The sequence below is a fragment of the Poecile atricapillus genome, chromosome 3 (assembly GCF_030490865.1).
Source record: "Poecile atricapillus isolate bPoeAtr1 chromosome 3, bPoeAtr1.hap1, whole genome shotgun sequence".
Taxonomy (NCBI): domain Eukaryota; kingdom Metazoa; phylum Chordata; class Aves; order Passeriformes; family Paridae; genus Poecile; species Poecile atricapillus.
The window spans coordinates 59951933-59973361 of NC_081251.1; the positions used below are offsets into that span (position 1 = coordinate 59951933).

The 21429-nt window shown below is 42.0% G+C and overlaps 1 protein-coding gene across 1 annotated transcript in view; it reads right to left on the reverse strand.

The window, feature by feature from the left end:
• CNKSR3 (CNKSR family member 3) overlaps window positions 1–20567 on the reverse strand; it is a 57769-nt gene extending 37202 nt beyond the window's left edge. The window contains exon 1 of the mRNA XM_058834529.1: window positions 20389–20567. Within this exon, the coding sequence (XP_058690512.1) occupies window positions 20389–20440 (52 nt within the window). The 5' untranslated portion in view covers window positions 20441–20567. The remainder of the gene's footprint in view (window positions 1–20388) is intronic.
• Window positions 20568–21429: the final 862 nt, after the last annotated feature.

Genomic DNA, 21429 nt, shown 5'->3' on the forward strand with positions numbered 1-21429 from the left:
AAGAGTCAAAATACCTTGCTGAATTCTTCCAATACTCCAGAAGTTTTATAAGGCAAGACTTCTCACTAAAAAAGTCAGAAAAATTTACCCAAATTTTCCTCAAAAATATTTTCAGGAAACTAAGCAGACATGGAATACGTTTTACAGAAGAAAATACTTTGGGGAGAAGGACATGGTAAAGGCCTGTAAAGCCAGAAAGAACACTGACCACTCATCATCTCTTCCAAAACAGGAATCAGAGAGTGAAGCAAGCATGTAACAGGTCCAAAACAAGTAAAAAAGGAGTGATTCTTCACACAGCAGTATCAAATGAATGTTCAACATCCATACACAGGTTCAGCAAAAGGTGAAGAGGTTCATGAAAGAAAGTACCACATAAGTCCAGTCTGACCCTGACAGATTCAAACAGAGATGGTTTAAGGCTTGAGAAAACCTACAAGAAGAAATAAAATGTGTCATCTTTCCTCTTACATTGCTTAATTTACCCCTTTTTGGCAAACATTCTGGACAGGACATGTAGCCAGGCAGCACAGAACACATGACTATCACAGCTGTGCCATACACAACACCAAAATGTAGGTGGCAGCTTCCCTTTTAATTAGTTTTAGACCATAGAATAGTTTGGGTTGGAAGGGACCTTAAAGATCATCTATTTTCACATCCCTCCCTCTGCCCCCCCAGTATGGGCAGGGACACCTTCCACTAGACCAGGTGGCTCAAAGTCCCATCCAAACTGGCACTGAACATTTCCAGGGATGGGGCACCCACAACTTCTCTGGGCATCTTGCTCCATTCTAGCTCCAGGGCCCCACCATTCTCAAAATAAGGGTGAGCTCCTATTCTAAGATTTAAGAAAACTGTCTCTCTTCACTCGTGAAAGCTGCTCTTGGTTTTAATATTTTCTTTAATTGTGACACAAGATTTTCCCAAGAAGGCAAAACCCTATATGGAGTAATTGGAGTTGGGGAGGTAGAGGGGAAGAAGAAAAAGCTATACACTAATATTTAACTGTGATATCAATTTAAGCCAAAGATAGAACTAAAGCTTTTAAAGACCAGTTAAAAAAAAAAAAATACCGCTAAAAAATGACCCTAGTAATTAGTAAAGGAAATAGACCACAGTGAATCACATGAATCTCACAGCTGCTCTCATGGGTTTAGTGATCCAGCTTGAGATACTAACATCACATGGAAAATTGCTGGAGTGAATTAATTTATAAATTGTACCTTTGGTTGACAATGAGTGAACTTGCATCAGAACTCCAGAAAGAGATCTGACATGGAGAAATGTTAGTGTACAATGAACAGTGATAAAGGCAATTCTGTAATAGTCGAGAAGTTAATGGTATTTAATTCCAAAATTTCAACTAAAACTCAAGGTAGAGTTGGCTTTTCTTTCTTTTTAATAGCTTCTTTTCAGATAATTCATGAAATAAAATGGAGTGGGGAAAAACTTATTTCTAGCCTTTTCCGTAGGGGCGTTCTTCTTATGACATAGCTTTAAAACTTCAAATTAAAGGCAAAATCAAAATGTAATACTGCAGAAAAGTGAGTTGTGATGACATGTCACATATCTAAAAGAAAAGGAAGAGGGAAAACATAACTGCGATAGAGCATAACATCATATAGGTTTAACCAAAAAGGTCTTTATATAAAAGAGATACAAGCATGAAGACAGTAGATCTAACACACTTCACTACACTGAAAAATAGATCACTGTGCCAGAACCAGAGAGAAGGAAACAAAAGTAGGCTACGCCAGGAACAAAAAAAAAATAAAATATAAATAAATAAATAAATAAAATCTGCTTTATTACATTCCCACCAATTTGAAGGCGGGTATCAGAACACACATGCAGTCACGTTTTTCACCAGCAGAACTGGACTGGATATCTGTGCAAAGTTGTGGGGCCCTAGGCCACAACCCTATGTGGCTTTGGTGCCATCACACTCACTGGTATCACCCACTTCCCTAGAAGACTGACTCATCTGTGAATATTCAGCCTTTACATATCATTTGGCTTCAATGGGTGAAATTTTGACTCACCTGGCAGAGAGAGGGAAGAGATGAGACACCCCCTTGTTCAGGAGTTACCACTCAGCCCCAGGCAGCCAGACTCCACCATGCTACCCCAAATACTCATCCTGGGGAAAAAAATGGGTTTCCAAGAAAGAAGAGGAACCACAAACAGGGGTCCATACACAATCACCCAGCAGCATGGCATCTCACTGCCAGCATTTCAGCTGTGAGTCTTTACTAATCCCAGCCACCACAAGGAAAAGGACTCCTGACCAGAGAAAAGATGAAGGATGAAAAAAGAAGAGAACTGATACAAAAAAAACCCAACAAACTGATACACTATTTTTTCCTGCTGACCTTGGTGTATGTTCTGTGTGCATCAGGGGTTAAGTTCCATATGATGCAGTAGAGCTTCACACAGAGCAGCACTCACACACTGGTTTTAACAATCAACTGCATCACTCACTGACCAGCTACATTTTGCAAAATCAATCTTTCCATGCCTTAACAGATTTTGTTTGGCACATTACATGAATGAGATGGAAGCAGAGCACATCCATATGTTCTGTGCAGACAGATCTGGCACTCTTAGTTTCAACAGAACTTGCAATGAAAGCCAACACTCAGCAAACGCATGCAAACATCATTAAAATAGAGAACACACCTGCTTTAGGTAGACAAGCCCAAATAGCTTCCTAACTAATGCCACAGGATGTCTTCAGGGACACTTCTGACAACATCCTCCCCCACTTCACAGTAAAAACAATATCCTACTTGTGGCAGGGTGCAACTAGTATTCATCTGCTGGGTGCACCAAAAGCAAGGCAATATGAGCCAAATACTATGGCAGTATGTCGTAGCTGTAATGAGGCCCTTTTATTTAGGCAACATTTGCTGTTCCAGGATCACTTAAGAACTACTATAAACTCCAAACTGAACAAGAAACATCTTTTTCTCCCAGTATACTAATACATGCAAAGGTGTGCCTATTTGCCTGTTGGTTGCACTCAAAACAGTGGTAGTTAAATGGGTTTAGAATGGCTCTCAGCTGACACACAAGCACTGCAGCCAGCATGTCCCAGATCTTGTTCCTTCTCACCCTAATTCTTTACCATTACATCTAGCAATCAACTTGTACCTCCCCCCTCAAAAGTTATTTTAAACCCACAGAGATTGGCATAGCATATTGTAGTAGACTACTGCAATGGTAGAAAAAAATGCACATTTTAACAAAAAATAAGGGGGTTTTAAAAAAAAGATTGCTCTTGAACTAACTCATGCAAACTTGATAGTCATCATGCCCAGTGAACCAAACCTACTCTTTGTCACAACCTAATAAAATCATTTTGCTGGTGAAGACATGCTTGACAGTCTCAGCAAATACAAAGCTTTTAGCACAGAAGGATAATCACGCGGTGTGACTTTACAGGTGCATACATTATGTGCAGCAAGAAAGACAACCAAATACCTGCACTGCAAGAGATGCAACAGGACTTAAAATACTGCCAGCTTCTTCCTACACCCTAAAGAATTCTCTTCTCTAGTGGTTTGCAACTGATGTAGTGACTAAACAAAAGATGTTGCTAAAACAGGGCATCATCAGGAGTGAATTGCTTTATTACACCAGCATACAGCAGCTTCATTAATTTCACTCATACACTGAGTGTAGACCTGTTCTACATACTTCACAAAATATTAGTATGTCCTGTGGACTGCTAGTGACACATCACATCATCCTCATGTACTGTGCCAAAACTCTGACAATGAAACTTTCACCAAAGTTTCAATGTGGGGAATCTGTTCCACCCGGGGTCTAGAAAACCACACTCCTCTTGGATAACCACACATTGTTTCCCAACAACTCAAAAAACCACTAAGTCTTTCTCCAGCAGAAAAAAAAAAAAGAGCAAGTGGTAAAATCAAAAGCAAAATGTGGAGAAAACCAGATTATACCAGTATTCACTTTTCTCCGCCCACTAAGATTTTTTTTTCTACACTAAGTACACTTGAAGCCATGCTGGCCTACACATTTTAAATTGTACTCAAGCAGGAGTTTGCAACTTCTATAGTTGCGGTAGATCGGTTCACCTAAAAACTGTTTTGCTTCATTCATGCAAATAACAGCTTTGCCCAGACACAGGAGAGTTTTGGCAAGAATGAGATCACAGTGGTATCTGGCCATTGAAAGCTGCAGTCGAGAAAAATCTACAAACAAGGCCTTTGTCCCTCCCTCCATACAGTGCTTGGCTTTACAGGGAATCAATCCCCTTCACCACGTGTTCCCTGCTGTACAGAGCACCCGGGATGACTGCTGCAGAAACAAAGCACCCATAGCGCAGCATTTGTCCCCTTCTGCAGCTAGGTGGCAACAGGAACTGGGGTGGGAGAACAATTGCCATTCCAGCTTGAGGCTGGTCCAGCACCATGACTCCCTCTCTTAGTAAGCAGGCCTCTTGCAGGAGGACAACTGGGTCCCAGATAGCACAAAGAGATGTACAGCTGGTTCCTGCCAACTCACTGTGACCAAAAACTGAGGTAAAGCTCCCCCACACCACCAGAGAGACTTGTCCCAGCCACGTAACATCAATTTCTTGCAAGCAGAAGGCAAGCCACAAGGATGCCTGTGCCTCAACCAGTGCAATAGGACTTTAGAAGCTCAGCAGCAGCTTCAGACAGTATAATGAGCTGCAAATTGGAAAAACACATAGGAGGGCACAACCCACTCTGCCATCTCTGCTGAGGAGTTACTGCAGATCACAAGGGCAGAAAGATGCAGGGGGTGGGGACAGACAGCTATGACCAGGAGAGCTCCTCTGAGACCTGACTCGTGCATTGTGAGACCCCCACATACTCCTCACTAGACTGGCTGCAGACCCCACTTAGAGACTTGTATTTCCTCACACCCATTAACAGCTCCACAGAGAAGCCCGAAAGAAATCTTACTGCTGCTAGTAACAGATGCAGATGTTTTCACTAAATCAATGCAACCACAAAGGAAATACATTTCCCAGAATTTTCCAGCTCACACAACTATGCTGAATTTGTTGTGTGGTTTCTCTTTAATACCACTATTCTAACACACACATTTTACAGGAGAATTTTTACACAAAACAAGTCCTCAAAACACTACCATTTTGCTTACAGAAGTATAATAGCACTGGGCATAAAATAGTTCCAATGCTAGCTATGGAGTCATTCACAAGAACCAGATTTTTTTTGTTTAAGGGAAACAATTTAATTTTGTTTTATTGTTCAAGTGGAATACATGTTGCAGCTTAATCCATAGCAGGAATAGGAAATTGTTTCAGTCTCCAGGGGCAAAAACTCTAGAAGCTGTGGAAATTATGGAATTTGGACTCAGTCAGTAGCTCATGACATATGGCTGAAGACCACCTCTTTAGTCTCATTCTTCCCACTCTCTGTCTCACTCCTCTCTCCAAGACCCCTGGTCCCCCCTCTTTTTTCTCACCTTTGAATCACAGAACAGGTAAAGCTGGAAGGCACCATGATGGGGTGTCCTGATTCAACCTCCCTGCACCTGCACCATTCTACCTGCCCCTTGCCAGAAAACCTTCCAGGTCCATAGCAAAAGTGAAGAAAACTACAGGTGATGAGGGGATCTCACCATGTGCTCTGGCTGTATCTGAGCATATTCCGGGAGGCATGCCAGGGCACCAGAGAAATGCTGCAAATAGCAGGCTGGACCAACATTCCCCATCCTTGGCACACTAGTGTACCACCTGGCAGCAAATGACACCATGCAAGGCACAGGCTTAGGCATAGCTTTGGGAAATTATAGGTGCCATACAGGGGGAAACCTGTTGTAGGACTTCACATGACACCATGGATTTAAAGAATATAAGGCTCTTTAATAATCGATAGGACATTGGACAAAAGACAGTGAATGCCACAAAAAAGAGGACAGTGAGGAATACAGTGTGGTATAGGACATAGGGTTGCACTGCTTGAAAAAACAAACCATTTGAAAAAAAAAATTAACTCCTTACAAAAGGGTATGTCCTTTGGCAGGTTTCACTCCAACCCTCACATCTCCTTAATCTAGTTTTCTAAGCAGCAGACATATGAAATTAAACTTAAAAAAAAGGCAGCTTCCTACCATTGCACTTTTCCAGTTTACCTAACTTCACTATTACTATAGAGTAATTCACAATCTAATTCAAACCATTTTCACAAGAGCAGACATAGGAGTGCTCGTGGACAATTTAATGAGCCTTCTCCCTTACAGCATCTTGGAATTTCAATTGTAATGTGAATGCATTCACAGTACCAGGCAGTTTACATCAGAACCACCACAAGATGAAAGTTCAAGGTGTCAAAAATTCAAAGGTGTCTGAAAGAGGAAGTGTTTCTGCATCACAGAGAGGTAACCTCAGTAGAACAGTCACCTGTATTTCCACCTATATTTTCTTTCACCTACTGACACTTCAAAACAGTGCTTCTTCAGCTCATTATTTTCATGTATTTAACTATTCTCTTTGTCTACATGGCATCACTGAATTCTTATGAATAATCAATTTTTCCTCATACTGATTTTTTTCTATGCCACTACACAGTTGGGCGGGGTTTTTGTTTGTTTTGTATGATTTTGTGCGAGTTTTTTGTTTTTTCTAATTTTAAGAACAATGTTACATTTAGAGCTTGTTTTAGCAAAATATCATTTTCTCTGTAGATTAATTTTTTTTTTTATTAGGGATGGCTTTTATACAAAACTAATTAATCAAGTTAAAAAAAAAAAAATATCATTCCCATGGCTTGTGTCAGTTAACACAAACTCAGTAGCTGAAAGAACATGAACTGGTAGATAAAGGAAACCCTTACAAGAGGCACAAACTGGCAGATACCTCCTAAAACCCTCAAGCCATTAATGGAAAAAATGTGCTACCTCAGTGGCTGATCGACCTTGTAAGCACCATATTTCTTCTGCATCCTAGGAACAACTATTCACTATTTCAGTTTTGCCAAACTTCACATCAGACCCTTTACAGCTGTATAGTAGGGGGAAGGATTTTCTAAACTGGATTTGAAATAAGGCTGGATGGATGGGATAACATCTGTGAAAGCGGTACATAACCACTTAACAGCCTCTCTTCCAAGAGATTATTAAGTGGACAATCTCCCCTTAAAGCTTTGAGTTCTGTATTTGCAAAACAGATGCATGAAAAGATGAAAATCCCATAAATGGTTTATATTTGTAATATCTGACACCATTTAGTCATTTGGGAGCACCCTACATGTGTGTGTGCATGGACGTGGAAGACTGAATGCAATCTTTCACAATAAGGCCCTGATGCTGAATCTGTAACATTACTTTAAACACCAAAAATAACCTACCATCCTCCTGCATTAAACAGGTGGAAAATGGGCTAGAAACATACAGATGCAAACACTATCCTAAAAACAATGGTTGCAGTGATTTTTATACCTGTTTTTTTAACATGATATTCTCCCCTCCCCAACATCTATTTTTAGGGTCACCTAGACATTTCCTGTTTTTCCTTCTATTTGCTGCTCCACTTACACAGCATTAAGTTTAAAGAAACACATCAAGCATCCTCTTAATGCTCAGATTTTTTGGCAAATCAGTACCAAGAATACAAGTAATGAGAAGCAGTAAACGCAAGGTTTCATGTGAAACTGAGTGTCTTGCACAGCTCTGTGACTAACATTATTCTTGAAGAATGGGGTAGAAAGAAGAATTAGTTTATATTTCATGAGCATTTAAAAATTTTCAGTGCTTTTCTGGTCCCTGAAATACTGACTTGGAAGAAGCCAGGACACTTGTTCCTAACATTTACATTGTTTTATATAAATGTCATCTGATAGCTAAAAGGGCTGTTTGAAACAGGAAGGTACAAAAACTTAGAAGCAGGTATTTGCCCATTAATAAAAGGATATTACATCCAATCTAGAAATATCTACAGTTTTATTTAAATGCAGTTATTTGTTTGTTTTGACCAACTTCAAGTTGTCTGAGCAGCCTCTCTCCTGGATGCACACTGTATCTCACATATTACAGAGCCTTATTTCCAAGCTACCTCAAGAGATCAAATAACCTCAAGTCCTCAGATGGGACTTCTGCAAATCAATCTGCCACATGGACAGTACCGTGTAGCAATCTCCAGTCAGTGATTGACTTCTCTAGCTTCCTAATCATAAGAAATTGCTCACTGAACCCAAAGTACTTGGAAAAATAAATTCAGAAGTAGTAATTCAGTGCAGTACTTTGCAAGGGAAGACAGAACCTGCAGCCAGTTGAACCTCTTTAACCCCTGAGAGTGCCTCTATTTGCTAACTTTATGGAAATGGACTTTTAAGATGGTGATTTATGGAAGCTTGTTTGATCACTCTTTATTCTTCTCTTACAGGCACTGTAGTGACCTTATTTACAACTGAGTTAATCATTAGGTCCTTACAGGAGGTGGGGAATAGTGAGGGAAGAGAAGGGGGACCAGAGGCAGAAAGAGGAGGGTTTATTTTCTAAATTAAAGGCATTAGTGATACTTAGAAGTTACTGAAACAGCAAAGAAAGTGTCTCACACATTGATCTGTTTATGCAGACTTGGCTTCACATTCCCAAACCGAGATCACTACTGAAGAGTGACACCTTCCCCACGCTCTCTCTACTAAAACTTCCAAGAAACTCACCAACTCCAGCAGCACTCTCTGCACCAGTAACAGGGACCCATAAGCAGAAAACTGTGAACAACTTATTTGCAAGCTGTCATCACAGAAGCCACCAAGCACTCCTGTCTTCTGCTTACCATTAGCTGGAAAAGAATGAGGGCTCTCCATACAACGGCTAAAACAAATTAAAAAAAAAAACCACAAAAAAAAACCCAGCTTGCTGCCTTTTGTCACATCTATAAGCATCTTCTTTACGATGGGGGAAAAAAAGCCCAAGTACCTCTGAAAACTATTGTAAAACAGCCAGGAGACAAGTAAGTTATGTCAAGTAAGTGACAACTTACTGAAGTAAGACCAACAGAATATCATCTAGGAAAGATCACATTAAAAGGAAAATGCAAGGAATAAAGGTAAGTACGGCCAAAAGAATAAAGCTGATGAGAAATTACTACTGAAAGTTTTCATTGTAGACATTTACTGCAAAGCAACCATTTAACAGACCTTTAGACAGCCACACTACTTCAACAGCAGCAAGCACAAAGAATTTTTTTGCATTATTTTCCTCTTAATGTTTATTTCAAATTGACAGAAGTAGCAGTATCTGAAAAGCAAGCAATCCACAGGAGAACATTACAGGGCAACAAGGAAGTCTTCTTATCCCAAAGTTACTTTCTCTAGATATCCCCACCCACTCATATGAAAGACATTTATTTTACTCCAATGTTTTCAATTCTAAGAGATATAAAACTGTCATCAACCTCTTGGTCTGCAGACACTAAACTTCAACTGCTGTTACCTGTCTGATGCACACATATTAATTCTGCTGAAAAGATGCTGGAATGAGAGCCACAGAAACCAAAAGCATGTATTTACTAGCAAGCCAGAGCTAACAGCAGCTCCCCCACCTCTGTTCCTAGATGGTAAACTGCTCAGGTCTGGAGAGTTAATGGATAGAGGGGACAGGCTAGACCCCTACCCACCTCCATACCAAAACATCCAGCAAGGGAAGCCTTTAGAGATAACTGCACAGTAAAGGTTCCTGGCAAAGCAAAACTCAACTTGAAAACAAGGCAAAAATCAACCTTCTGTCCATTTTATCTGGAACTGGGCATCCAGCAGCCCCTATATACATCTCATCACCAAGTCTCTGCCCATCTGGTTTATTGTTGCAAAGAACTTCAGAGCAGCACAAAGAATTACTCTTACAAAGGAATAAAATGAAAGTAAGTACCAGCACAGAATTCAATCATATGCAATATTAATATTAATCACAGTATTTACACAATTACTGCAGGTAACACAGAAGCAATGTCCCCTTCAAAGCATGCCTCCTCCTAAAGTGACTGCTTCCATGCCTTGTCAGCTGTAGTAGGTTATAGCCCTTGCGTGAGGTAAGTCAACATCTTTGCAGCAAGAGTAAATTTTACACTCATTATTGATTTTTGCTGGCCCTAAAAATAAATACTATCCTTCAACAGGTCAAGCACAAAGTTATTTTATTTTCCAGAAACAGCAACAGTACACTCCACATGACTTATTTGTGTGTATAGCACATGAACCTTGTGCGCATGATAACTTTATGGGCTTAATACGAAGGAACAACCCCTCCTGCCCTACAGCCACCACACAATTAAGAGCTTCCCTTTTCAAAGTTACAAGGTTTTTGTGGCTGAAGGAGTAGTTCATTAGTCACAAGAGCTCCTTTTTTTGAACTCTGGCAATTAACACTCTGTTGCCTGTTCTAGCAGTGCAAACAAAAAGAAACATTGCAAAACTGCCTGTCTCCCAAGAAGAAATGGGGTGATCCCTTTCATCTGGTTGGGCGCTTCTCACAGCACCATGTGGAACTGTTTTGGCTGATTGCAGCAAGGTCCATTACTCACATCTGCCTCTCCTTTGTGTGTGCACCCTTGCAAACACTGTGATTACTGTTCCACCCATGAGCAAGTCAGGGAGCAGTCTGCTGCAAGGCAACAGCTGATGCAGGTGCCAGATAGCCAAGTTTTCGGATGACAACCTCCTACTCAGTTACGAAACATGGATGCCTAGCACCTTACGGTCTGACAGTCACCAGGGAAGAATAAGTACATGACAAGCTGAATGACATTAACAAGCTGAATGACATGACATTAACAGAAAGATGCTGATGGTGCATGCATCTTTCCATCATGGACACATCCCCAGGAGCCACTACTGGATTCTCCTAGGAGATGCTGTCACTACTTGGATGCATAAATTACTCCATTTTAAAAAGCCCCACAACATATCCATCAGGAATTCTATCTTCATAAAAGTTACTCCTTGCATTATCTTACCCAGGCCTCAGAGTGCCTTCCATGAAGCAGGATGTACTGTCTTGAGACACTCGAATACAACAGGCATTTTAAAGCACATCACAATTGGGTCAGAAAACAAGGTTAATCAACTGAGCAGTCAGACAGCAAATTTTTGAGCTTCTCCATAATTTTATAATCACTTTAAACATACAAAGCAATTTCTTGAAAAAATTAGCTGCCTTTTCATTATTTTATATCTTTCAGCCCTAGTTATGATGCTACTTCCTAAAATAGCAGAGACCTCAGAGTTCAAGTGCAACACCCCAGCCATAACAAAGCCAAAGTTATCTTAAGATCATCGGTGGCAAAGCTGAGGGCTCTGTCTGAATCACAGACAAGTCCAAAATACCATTAAACTGACCAGGAGACCTACCACCTTCCTAGAAAAGAAGTAGAACAGGAGAGGACAGGGGAGAGTCCTACAAGTACCTCAGCCAGTCCATCTCATTTTTTGTGATGAGACATCCTCATTTTTCTTGATGATGAAGAGGCAAATGAAGAGGCAAGAGTGATGAAAGATGGTCTCTTTCTCACAGCTTAATTAGGTTTGGTTTGGTGTGGGGTTTGTTTGTTTGTTTTGCTAAAATCTGTTACAGAGTACATTTTTTTCTGGTGCAACTTCCAGACAGTGCATAATTCCTGGGCGTAAGAAGCATCCCAAGGGTAGGCCCATGCATACATGGCTAACAAAGCTGTTAGGGGGATAATGAGTAGAATGAAAATAGTTTAAATCTTAACAGAAAATTAGTTTCAGAAGTTAACATGTTTTTGAGAACACCCAATGACAAGGAAGAATAATAAAAAACAAAATATAATTCAGTAAAGCCACAAAAGGTAATTAAATTTCCAATGCTCTCTTAACCCTTGGAAAATTGAGGATGATATTGGACAATAAAATTTACATGCATTATGCTCAATTATACATGTGTTAGAAACCACAAAGTCCATTCAGTATTCTGCAGCAACCAAGCCACGTTAATTTGAGCAAACCTGCAAGCATGCATACAACCTGACAATCCTGGAAATTATCATTTCCATGAAAGGCAGCTCAACAAAAATCTCCAGACATAGCACACGCTATTGGGAGCTGGAATTCCTCTCCAAATACATCACCTTGTGAAGACAGTAATAATCTTACTAAAATAAGAACTGACACATATTGTTGCTACTGGTACCAAGGCCACATCCAATGGGATTGTCCAATTGTGTTGTTTGAAGAGAAAATTTTATACACCAAATATGCTAACTAGCTTGCAATTTATACACCATGCTGTGGTCTAAAAAGACATGTTATGAGGAGGTAAAATTAAAACTGGCAAGATATAAAAATGTTATTGGCAGGTTTGATTTCCAAGTCTTTGTTTCAACCACATATTGATTTAGGTGCTCAATGTTATCATCTGAAATAGTGTGAAGTAGGCATCGTTAAGAGAAAAGATTAACTGTTTTGAAATACAACAACTACAATGCTTTTATGTTGACACAAAGTCCAAATACCACAAGAAATACTGCAAATTTTGATGAAAAAGACTACAAACATACAGAATTTATAGCATATTTATCTTTTGTCTCCTCTTTCTTCCAAAGTTTCCATTACAACTCATGTTAGGAATGTCAACAATTACTAACTGTAATTTTTGCCATAATATTTTTATAATTCTGTTTGTTGAAATGCACAGAATACAAACAGAATCCAGCACCTTGCAAAGGATGTAAGTGAAGCAGTGAATACATATCTTGACTAGAACCAGACAGGGAAGGATGACAAAAAAGTTTCATGTCAGAGCAGGTATCTGTATTTCACTAGGTTCCCACTTTTGCTCTGCAATACTCCTGGGCACATCTCCATCCACTACATGTGTTTTTCAGGCCACATTCTTCAGGCATGTCTGAACTTGTTCTTAGAACCCTCTACTAGGGGAAGTCCTACTAAGGGGGGGCAGGAGAGGGGAAATAAGTCTTCATCCCTTTTTGCTCCCTTCTCCCTCCCCACCTGCATAGTCAAGCACACACCTCAGCAGTGCAGTGCTAAAATACCTGCTCAGGTACAGCTTTCTGCCTCCTGCAAAACTCTGAGTCCTTCTCTTGTGGCTTGAAAAGCACCTGTACCAGAGAAGGTCTCTTTTATTTAATGACAAAATGGGCTTATTGCAGAGCTTTTAATCAAGCATTCACACAGCCAATTTCATTTTGCTAAAACAAGACTGTGAGATAAATAAATACAATGATAAAAGGATGGCAACCTTAGCAACATTCATTCTGCACACCCAAGACAGAGACATCAGGGTAATTAGCCCAGGAGCGTGTACCAACACTTGCTTAGCAGAAGCCTTAGCCCTTGATGAGCACCAATTAAGTTCTTACCTTTGATCAAGGAGCAAGATAAGATCACATTTATGCCACAAAGCTTTGATTGCAACAGCACACCATACACTTTGCTTACCTACACCTAACTACTTAGTGTAAGAAACAGTCCGAAAAAATATTTTGTCATTACATTGACAAAGAACATTCTTCATTCAAAATGGTGTATAGAGAAGCACATAGAAGAAACTACTTTAATACAGCAGTGATGCAGTATTGTAACAGAGTTCAGCCAGGTGCTGAAGGTATGGCTGTGGACCAGAGTTACAGAGGTTAGTGATCTGATCTCACCAAATCAAACACAGATGCCTGGTTTTGTGAATCATGTGTGATGTTTGGTGAAAATTAGCTACATTCCATAATACCATAAATATCTATTTTAATAGGTAATGAATTTTTAAATCCAGCAAAACAGATCAGGCTGATTCAGTGTACCTCCTGCAGATCCTCCAAGCTGTGAGATGTTACTGCTTGTACTCTGAATAGATGGAGGCAGGCATATGGAAACCCACAGGCAATTTCCTCATGCAAAGGAAGCGTGGCCCAGGGACCTGAATGATAGACTCAGACTCCAAAGTTATTCCACTCTGGTAATGAGAGCCCAAATGACACAAGGACTCTGTACCACACCTAACATCAGTCAGAGACCCACAGTCAAACAGCATTTTTATTTTAATCTCCTATCTCTTAGTGCAGCCCTGCGAACAAACGCCAAAATCTTGAGTTACTCCACCACCCAAGCAGCTGAGGCCTGAAGAAGCCCCATAAATGTCCGAGAGGTTGCTATAATGACCCCAGTTCAATTAACTCCTGTCCACCCTTCCTTTCCTCTCCTCTAATGTGCCTTGCCATCATTAGTACCTCACTACCTCCTCCTTTTGACAGGACTTACTTAGGGTGTATGGAGGACAGAGCAAGGAGAAGCATTGCAGACACATCATTCCTCTAGGAAGGCAAGACTTGACTGTGTGATACCATTAGGCAAAGACAAGGTGCAAATTTAGAGCAACATAATCACTTCTATGGAAAATATCCAGTGGAAATCAACATCTTCCACATAATTCACAGAGGCACTGTTTACACTTATTCATTAATATGCCTTCTGTGTGAAGCATCAGTGAAAATCTTGTCCTAAGATGATAGAGCAAAGCAAAAACTGAGCAGTCTTGCCACCTCTTCTGCAATTCCAACTGTGACCAGTCATCATCTGTTAGACATGTCTGGAAGGAGCTCCATGACTTACACCAGGCAATTTGGAAATTTTTATATAAGAGACAAAAAGGAACAAAAAAACACCACCCAAACACCCCCACATACTAGTGAGTACTTGATAGTAGGCTGTATTCACACATCACTCATAACTACAATTCATCCTGTAGCGCACGTTGAGTAACAGCTTTTGGTTGGGGTCTTTTACTGAAGAAAACAAATCAACATGGCAAATTTCAACATACATTTTTATCCACAAGTGCCCTGTACTTTGTCTTCCTGTAGCTCTTGCAATGTGCTAATGAGTGTAAAAACAAGGAGAGGCATGATTCTCCTTCAAGAAGTTTTGCATGCTGAAAACACAGGGTTCCAGGAAAGAAGTACAAGGAAGGAACACACAACAAGAGTTCTGAAAACCTGGAGCCCAAGCAATATTTCATCAAAAACGAGGCTTTTCCAATAGAAGTGTCCAAAAACAGATAGAAACTACTTCCTCACCCTCAAGTTTTAAAGAAAGAAGGAGAAAAGCAGCCTGCAGAGTGGCCAATCTCTGCACCTTTAACTAGGCAGTTTCACTACATTCTATAAAGTTACAATCAACTTTCCACTAATGCCTATTGTGATTTTAGCTTTTAAAATGTTGCTTTTCCAGACATTATGCTGACAGCATTCAGCTTTTAGACTTTCTGATGTTTGGTTATACTAGTTTGAACAGCAATTTAATGGCAAATAAACAGAGCTGACTGTGAGTATGAAAGGATCAAGGGTAAAAAAAAATCACAACCCACATGCAGCTCAAGAAAGTGCAACACAGCAAAAACCATGAAAACGTGATCTAAACACATGAACACAGAGGGCAACTTTGATTTATGTTTTCATACGTATTCACTCATCTTAGCAAGAACACATGAATATAACATTAAGACTGCAGTAGTAAAAACTTGTTGTGCAAGTTTTTACTTTGTTTCAGCCCACAAATAAATATAAATAGATGTATTTAGTACATTCCACCTTTTGGTAGTAAAACATTATGGGCAAGCTTGGATGTGCAAACAGTGGTTATTCAATACCATTCTCTGATCTAATTAACAAATACTCATACAGAATGTTTTTAGATAACCAAGAAAATGTTAGGAAAGAGGAAAGAGATTCTTCTGTATCGTAGGCATGGGCAGCTCTCCTTCCTATCCCTCACTGAAAGCAAAATTCTCCTGTCTTACAAAATAACCAGGGGTTTCTTAGTGTTAGATTTTCCCAAATAACTTGAACACAACAGCATTCACTTGAGAGTGCCTATAAAGAAAAACTCAAAAATAACTCCAGTGCTAAGCATCACTCATAATTTGTTCTAAAATCCAGCTCTGGTTTGCAGCTCCCAGCACACACAGTTAACATGACTGACCTTGTTGAAATCTCCCTGGGTAAGCAAGATAGCTCTAAAAAAAGAACACCAGGCTGTCACGATTAATTGCTAACTATTAATAAATTAGCATATTTCTCCCTTTCTCTTCAGACATACCTATAAATGTAGTTGACCAACAATTTTACCAGGAATGGACATCCGAGCATTTCATGATGTATGCAGGAATAAGTAATGTCCATGAACTACTGAGAAAGGGAATAACTGAACCTGGAGTGCAATAATGAGCCCAAAGCAGACGCATCATCCCCAGCCAGCTGAATCTACAGCTCCAGTGACAAAGGCCAGACTGTAATGGAGCCTCACAACAACTGAGGCTTCTAACCACAAGCATGTCAAACTGTCTGTACCGTGTAAAATTGTGCTTGAAGTCACAACTCACACAAGTGTGTGAAGCCTGGGGAAAGGGGGAAGAGACAGATCAGGCTACAGCAAACAAAGAGGAGGCACAGTGATTTTCTCTAAGACAGCAGTGACATTTCTCACACAGGAGCTCTATGCCAAACGCTGCTTCCCTCTTCCTCACATCTTTTGAGGAATGACCTTAGCTGAGGGGTTTCCAGTAGCCAGGAAAGAGACTCTCAAATTTTTTCTGAGACCAGAAAAAATTTCACCATACCATCAATTGTCATTATGCCAGTCAAATTAAGTCACTTTTATACAGTGTGCTGCAACTTCTATGGCCACTCACCTTCCCTGCAACAAGCTGGGCAATACCTCTTGAGGAGCTCTCAAGAAATTCAGGCACAAGAGAGTGCTGTGATATACAGGTGAGGACTCTGAGCTCCCAAGCATCATACACTGCACAAAAGCAAGACCACAGGTCAACTACAACACTATCCAGATGTTAGTCTGTACCACAACAAGGATCAACTCAAAACAACACAGAGAAACAAACTCCAAACACATCTTCTCAGCAGTTAGGAAGTAGTGCAGACAATATTGTTCCAAAGAGCATAAATTCCATGCCAGCCCAGGCACAAGTAAATCAACACAGCATCCTAGGCAAATATATACCTTTTCATGGCTGAAATTTGCCCCTAAATATTATCTAAATTCATTGTGCTGTACGAGAAACCTTAAACTACACCATCACTTCTTCCAGACAGAAATCGAGGCGGTGCTTATAGAAAAAAAAATCAGATCATTTTCAAACATTGATGCTGTAGCTAAAAAGTTATCACATCCTTGGTAAAAGCTTGAGAAATGCCTCACATACACAGAAAATCAATAAATTAGCAATAAAAGCACAAGTCTTCCTTCGCAGCTTCAATTTAACTAAACCAGCGCTTATTAGCTGCGTAGCTTGCTATTGGCAGTACAGCACCCTGTGCCAGAAGAAACACCCTTGTTCACAAAAAATAGCAGCATTCTAGTCTGAATTAGCAAGAGAGGACAAGCAACTGTGTTTTGTATCAGCTGTTGTTGGTAACAATGAACAGAGCACTTTTTATTTAAAACCTGACTAAAAATATCTAAAAATATTTATGTTCAGCTTACTACTTCTTGATTGGTTCTATTTTAAATTCTAAATAAATGCTTCTTACATATTTATTAAGGACTGAACGACTCAAGATCTCACAGCAAAACACTTCAGAACAAGAGCTACCTTGTTAAAAAAAGTTATTCAAAAACAAAAGGTAAGCTGACCAAAAGCAAATAAGCAGTGGTCATACAGCCCACTTTGGGATTTTGCTTTTAAGGCTTTGTTTCACTGAAAAGGGTAAGTTTCCATGATTCTTTTTGGTCTGTAAGGTTATTTAAAAAAATTTAATTTATCAAAGTTTTGTTGAAGGGGGGAGAGAAGGGGGAATGTTCCTGGACAAATGTTCTCAGTTTCACATTGAACATCGAAATGGACTGAATCAGACCACTTATTTCCACCATTCTCTAAGTTTTGCCAAGATATTTTTTATCATTGTATGATAAGTAAGAATCATTATCTGTAAAACCAATCTCCCCAATGAGAGCTGGCATCTCCCAGCAGTTTTTTACGTCATGCTCCTAAAATACATCTCCATGGCACCACAGCACTAACTACTGGCAGCAGATATCACCAGCCAAATCATTATTCCCAGAGTTCAATCAGTTCAGTTAAGATCATGGCATCACTTCTCACAGAAGGCACGTGCAAGAAAACAAAGAGTATAAGCTCCCCTCCAATCACTTGTTTCGTAGAACTAACCTTGAGAATTAAACATAATATTCATAGGGTAAAATTAAATTGGCCTTTTAAACCCAGTGGTTGTGAACTACACAGTAAATAACTATTTCAGATTGAAAATAAACTGTGAAACATTGTGCTAATAAGGCTGTTAGCTAGCTATTAAAGCGTCTATTTTCATGTGCAGAGATGAAAGTACAACCATAAAGAAAAATTTTCCACGTCTCATTTCTTTATTATAGTTTTGTCATGCAGGGAGTGACATAAAATGACTCTGTGTACTAAACAAGCCCAACGCTTACCTAGAAACAGAAAAACAACAGCACAAACAAAAGTCACCAACAGTCTTTAATTTATTCCTTTACATTTCAAAGTACACGTGTTTGCATTAGTCAGAAGATCCACCTCCCAACTACAGCCAGCCCTCAAATTATTCTGCATAACACTAATTGAGGGTCCAGCTGAAGAGTTACCTGTTCAAAGAACCTGCAAGTAAAATAAATTATGCAAGAAAGGAAGCCAAGCATGCTTAAGAATAATAAAGGTTTTTAAAATGATTAGCAGGTTTACTTTTTAATCTGGCAAGGTAACAAACTTTCAGCACCCAAGAGAAAAAACACAATGAGGGAAAAGCTTTATATAAATATTCCACATGCCAAAGCAAAAGGCTTATTTCACTGGAACAATGCACTCCTGTTTAAACCAATACCAAGCATAAAAAAAAAAAGATCTTTCTGGGGAAGTTATTTATATGTTAACGCATAACTTCACAGCACGTTTGTGTGGAATCCTCTCCTCACAAAGGCCGCTTGCACAGTCCCTCACTGGCACCGGCCCCTTCAGGCACATGTTCGGGCTCAGGAGGGCTGGGAGTATCCATATCCATCTCTCGCTGTCTGAAAACACGAGTCTGCCTTCCAAATTTGCCTGGGTTTTGAGTGGCGCCGCTGCCAAGCGCTGAGCACAGCCAGGCCCGCAGTCCCAGCAGCACCACGGTGCTGAGACACGGCAGTAATGGCTGCTGGCAGCGAGCGCCGCTTCGCGCCCGGGCAAACTTCCACCTCAGAACATTCCGAACTTCTCATCAACTTAAACTACAGCTAAGCCTGTGAAAATACTTTATGTAACCAAAGAGGATCACACTAAAACGTAATGCTGCAAGGAAAAAAAGAGACGTACGCTCCAGAAGTCATAAATCCCTCACCTAACTCGCGGCTCCACCTCACTTTTGATTCATTCCCGGTAGAGCGGGAACCGCGACAGCAACACCCCGGTGGGCATCAGGAAAGCACTCGCAGGGTCCAAGCGGGCTATGACAACACGAGGTTGAACCTGCCCCCAGAGGAAGCCCCGCTAACGCTGCCGAAATGCCCGCGGCAGGAGCGGGGCGCCCGCAGCCATCCCGGCCCCGGAGCCCCCGGCCCGCTGGGGCTGCACACCGCGGTCCCGCCGAGCCTTCCGCTGCTAGGTTTGCGGACAAACCTCGAAGCAGAGGAGGATGTTTTTGCTGGCGGGAGAGGGAGACACAAGCACACCCCCGAGAGATGAGGGGTGGGAGGGAGGGATGGACGGACAGACTGGCGAACGAAGGGGCCGCTATCCACCTCTCCGAGCGGCAGCCCAGCGCTTCAGCCCCATCACCGCTGAACAGGATAAAGAGCTCTTGCTTAGTTGAGCTAGTTTAAGAACTCCTTGCTTAACTAACAAAGTTACTGAAGTTTGTTCGAACCGTGAATGGCTTTCGCTTGAGAAGCTGAAAGTTAACTTTCGCGGGACTTTTCCAACCTGAACGACTCTGTGATTCCAGAATCCTACCTGCCTGAAGGAGTTTCCTCTCCATGCGAGCAGGGCGAACGCAGGGAGAATGGGACTGAGCCATGGGGAGAGACCCCACTGCAGATACATATACACACAAATATATAGATACACCCTCGAGTCAGCCAGTCTCGCTGCAAAACTTTCTCTTTCCCAGTCTCAGAAGAAGAATAAAACCAAAACAACACGGAAGATCCCGCAAGGCGAAGCAGGCACGGAGGAGCGCCGGCAGGAGGGCGCGGGAAGCCGCCAGCTCCCGAGCACCACGCCGGGGAGCGCCGGGGTTCGGCCGGGGCTGGCAAAGGCCGCGCTCCCCGCCCCGCCGGGCAGAGGAGCCGCGGCGGCAGCGGGGCACCCCCAGCGCGCCGCCGGAAAGTTCCCCCCACCGCCCAGACGCCAGGCCCGGCTCCCTCTTACCCTTAGTCCAGTCCACCACTTGCTTCGGGCTCCACCTGGTCACCGGCTCCATGGCGGGTCCGAGCCCGCCGGCAGCAGCCCCCGCGACAGACCGCAGCTCCTCCAGCCGCGGGCTCGCCCCCTCTCACGCTCCCATCCCGGCAGCGCCGGCCCGGGCCGCCCCCTCCCCGGCCCGGCTCCTCCCGCCGGCCACGGCCGGGCCCGCCCCGCTGGCGCTCCGCCCCCAGGTGCCGTGTCCCGCCCGGGCCGGCCTCGTGCTTGGGATAGCGCCGCGAAAAAAGTTCCTGGGCTTCCCGCTCCGACAGGTCCGGAGACACGGAGATTCGGGAGTCGCCCGGCATCCTTCCCTGGGAGCGGCGGGCGGGTCGTGGGGTGGAGCGGCGGCCCCCGCTTCAGTGGTGGCTCAGTGTGAGTCACAGCCTTGGGGCAATTTCAGCAGCAACTGCAGAGTGCCCTGAACCACGCTTGTCCCTGCATTGGCATTTGGGCTTTTTGTTTCTGAATCCCTCGCTTAAGAGCGTCCTTTGGGTGTGGAGGCTCTTTCACCAGAAGAGTTTACTTTTATTTTGCTGCCTTCTCTTGGGAGCTGCATTAAGCCATCAGCCACACCTCTGACTCGCTTTCCTCACGGGAAATGTGTTGCTTGTATCCTGGCTGCCTCCCGAAGCCCATGTAAGCCCCTACTGAGTGTCAGTCTCCTCTCAGAGGTGAAAGGGCTGATCTCCAGAACTGTGTGCCCAGCATACCCGCCTCTGCCATTCCCTAGCACTGAGCACATAACTCGGCCTTGCAAACACTTTTCCATGTAGCAAGGAAATATGAAGAAAACGGGAGCGCTATCACAATACTATCTGGTTCAGCAGCGAATTCCAGCCTGAAGCCCTCTTGTAACATGCTCAAACGTCCCGCTGCTCCTCTTCCTCAGTGAGGAAGAAACAGAGTAAACTCTGCTGTGACAATAAGACTGTGAAATTTTAATTTGGCAATATTAGAGAGTGGGTAAGCAGCTGGGATTTGAGGCTGTCCAGTATCCCACTGTTT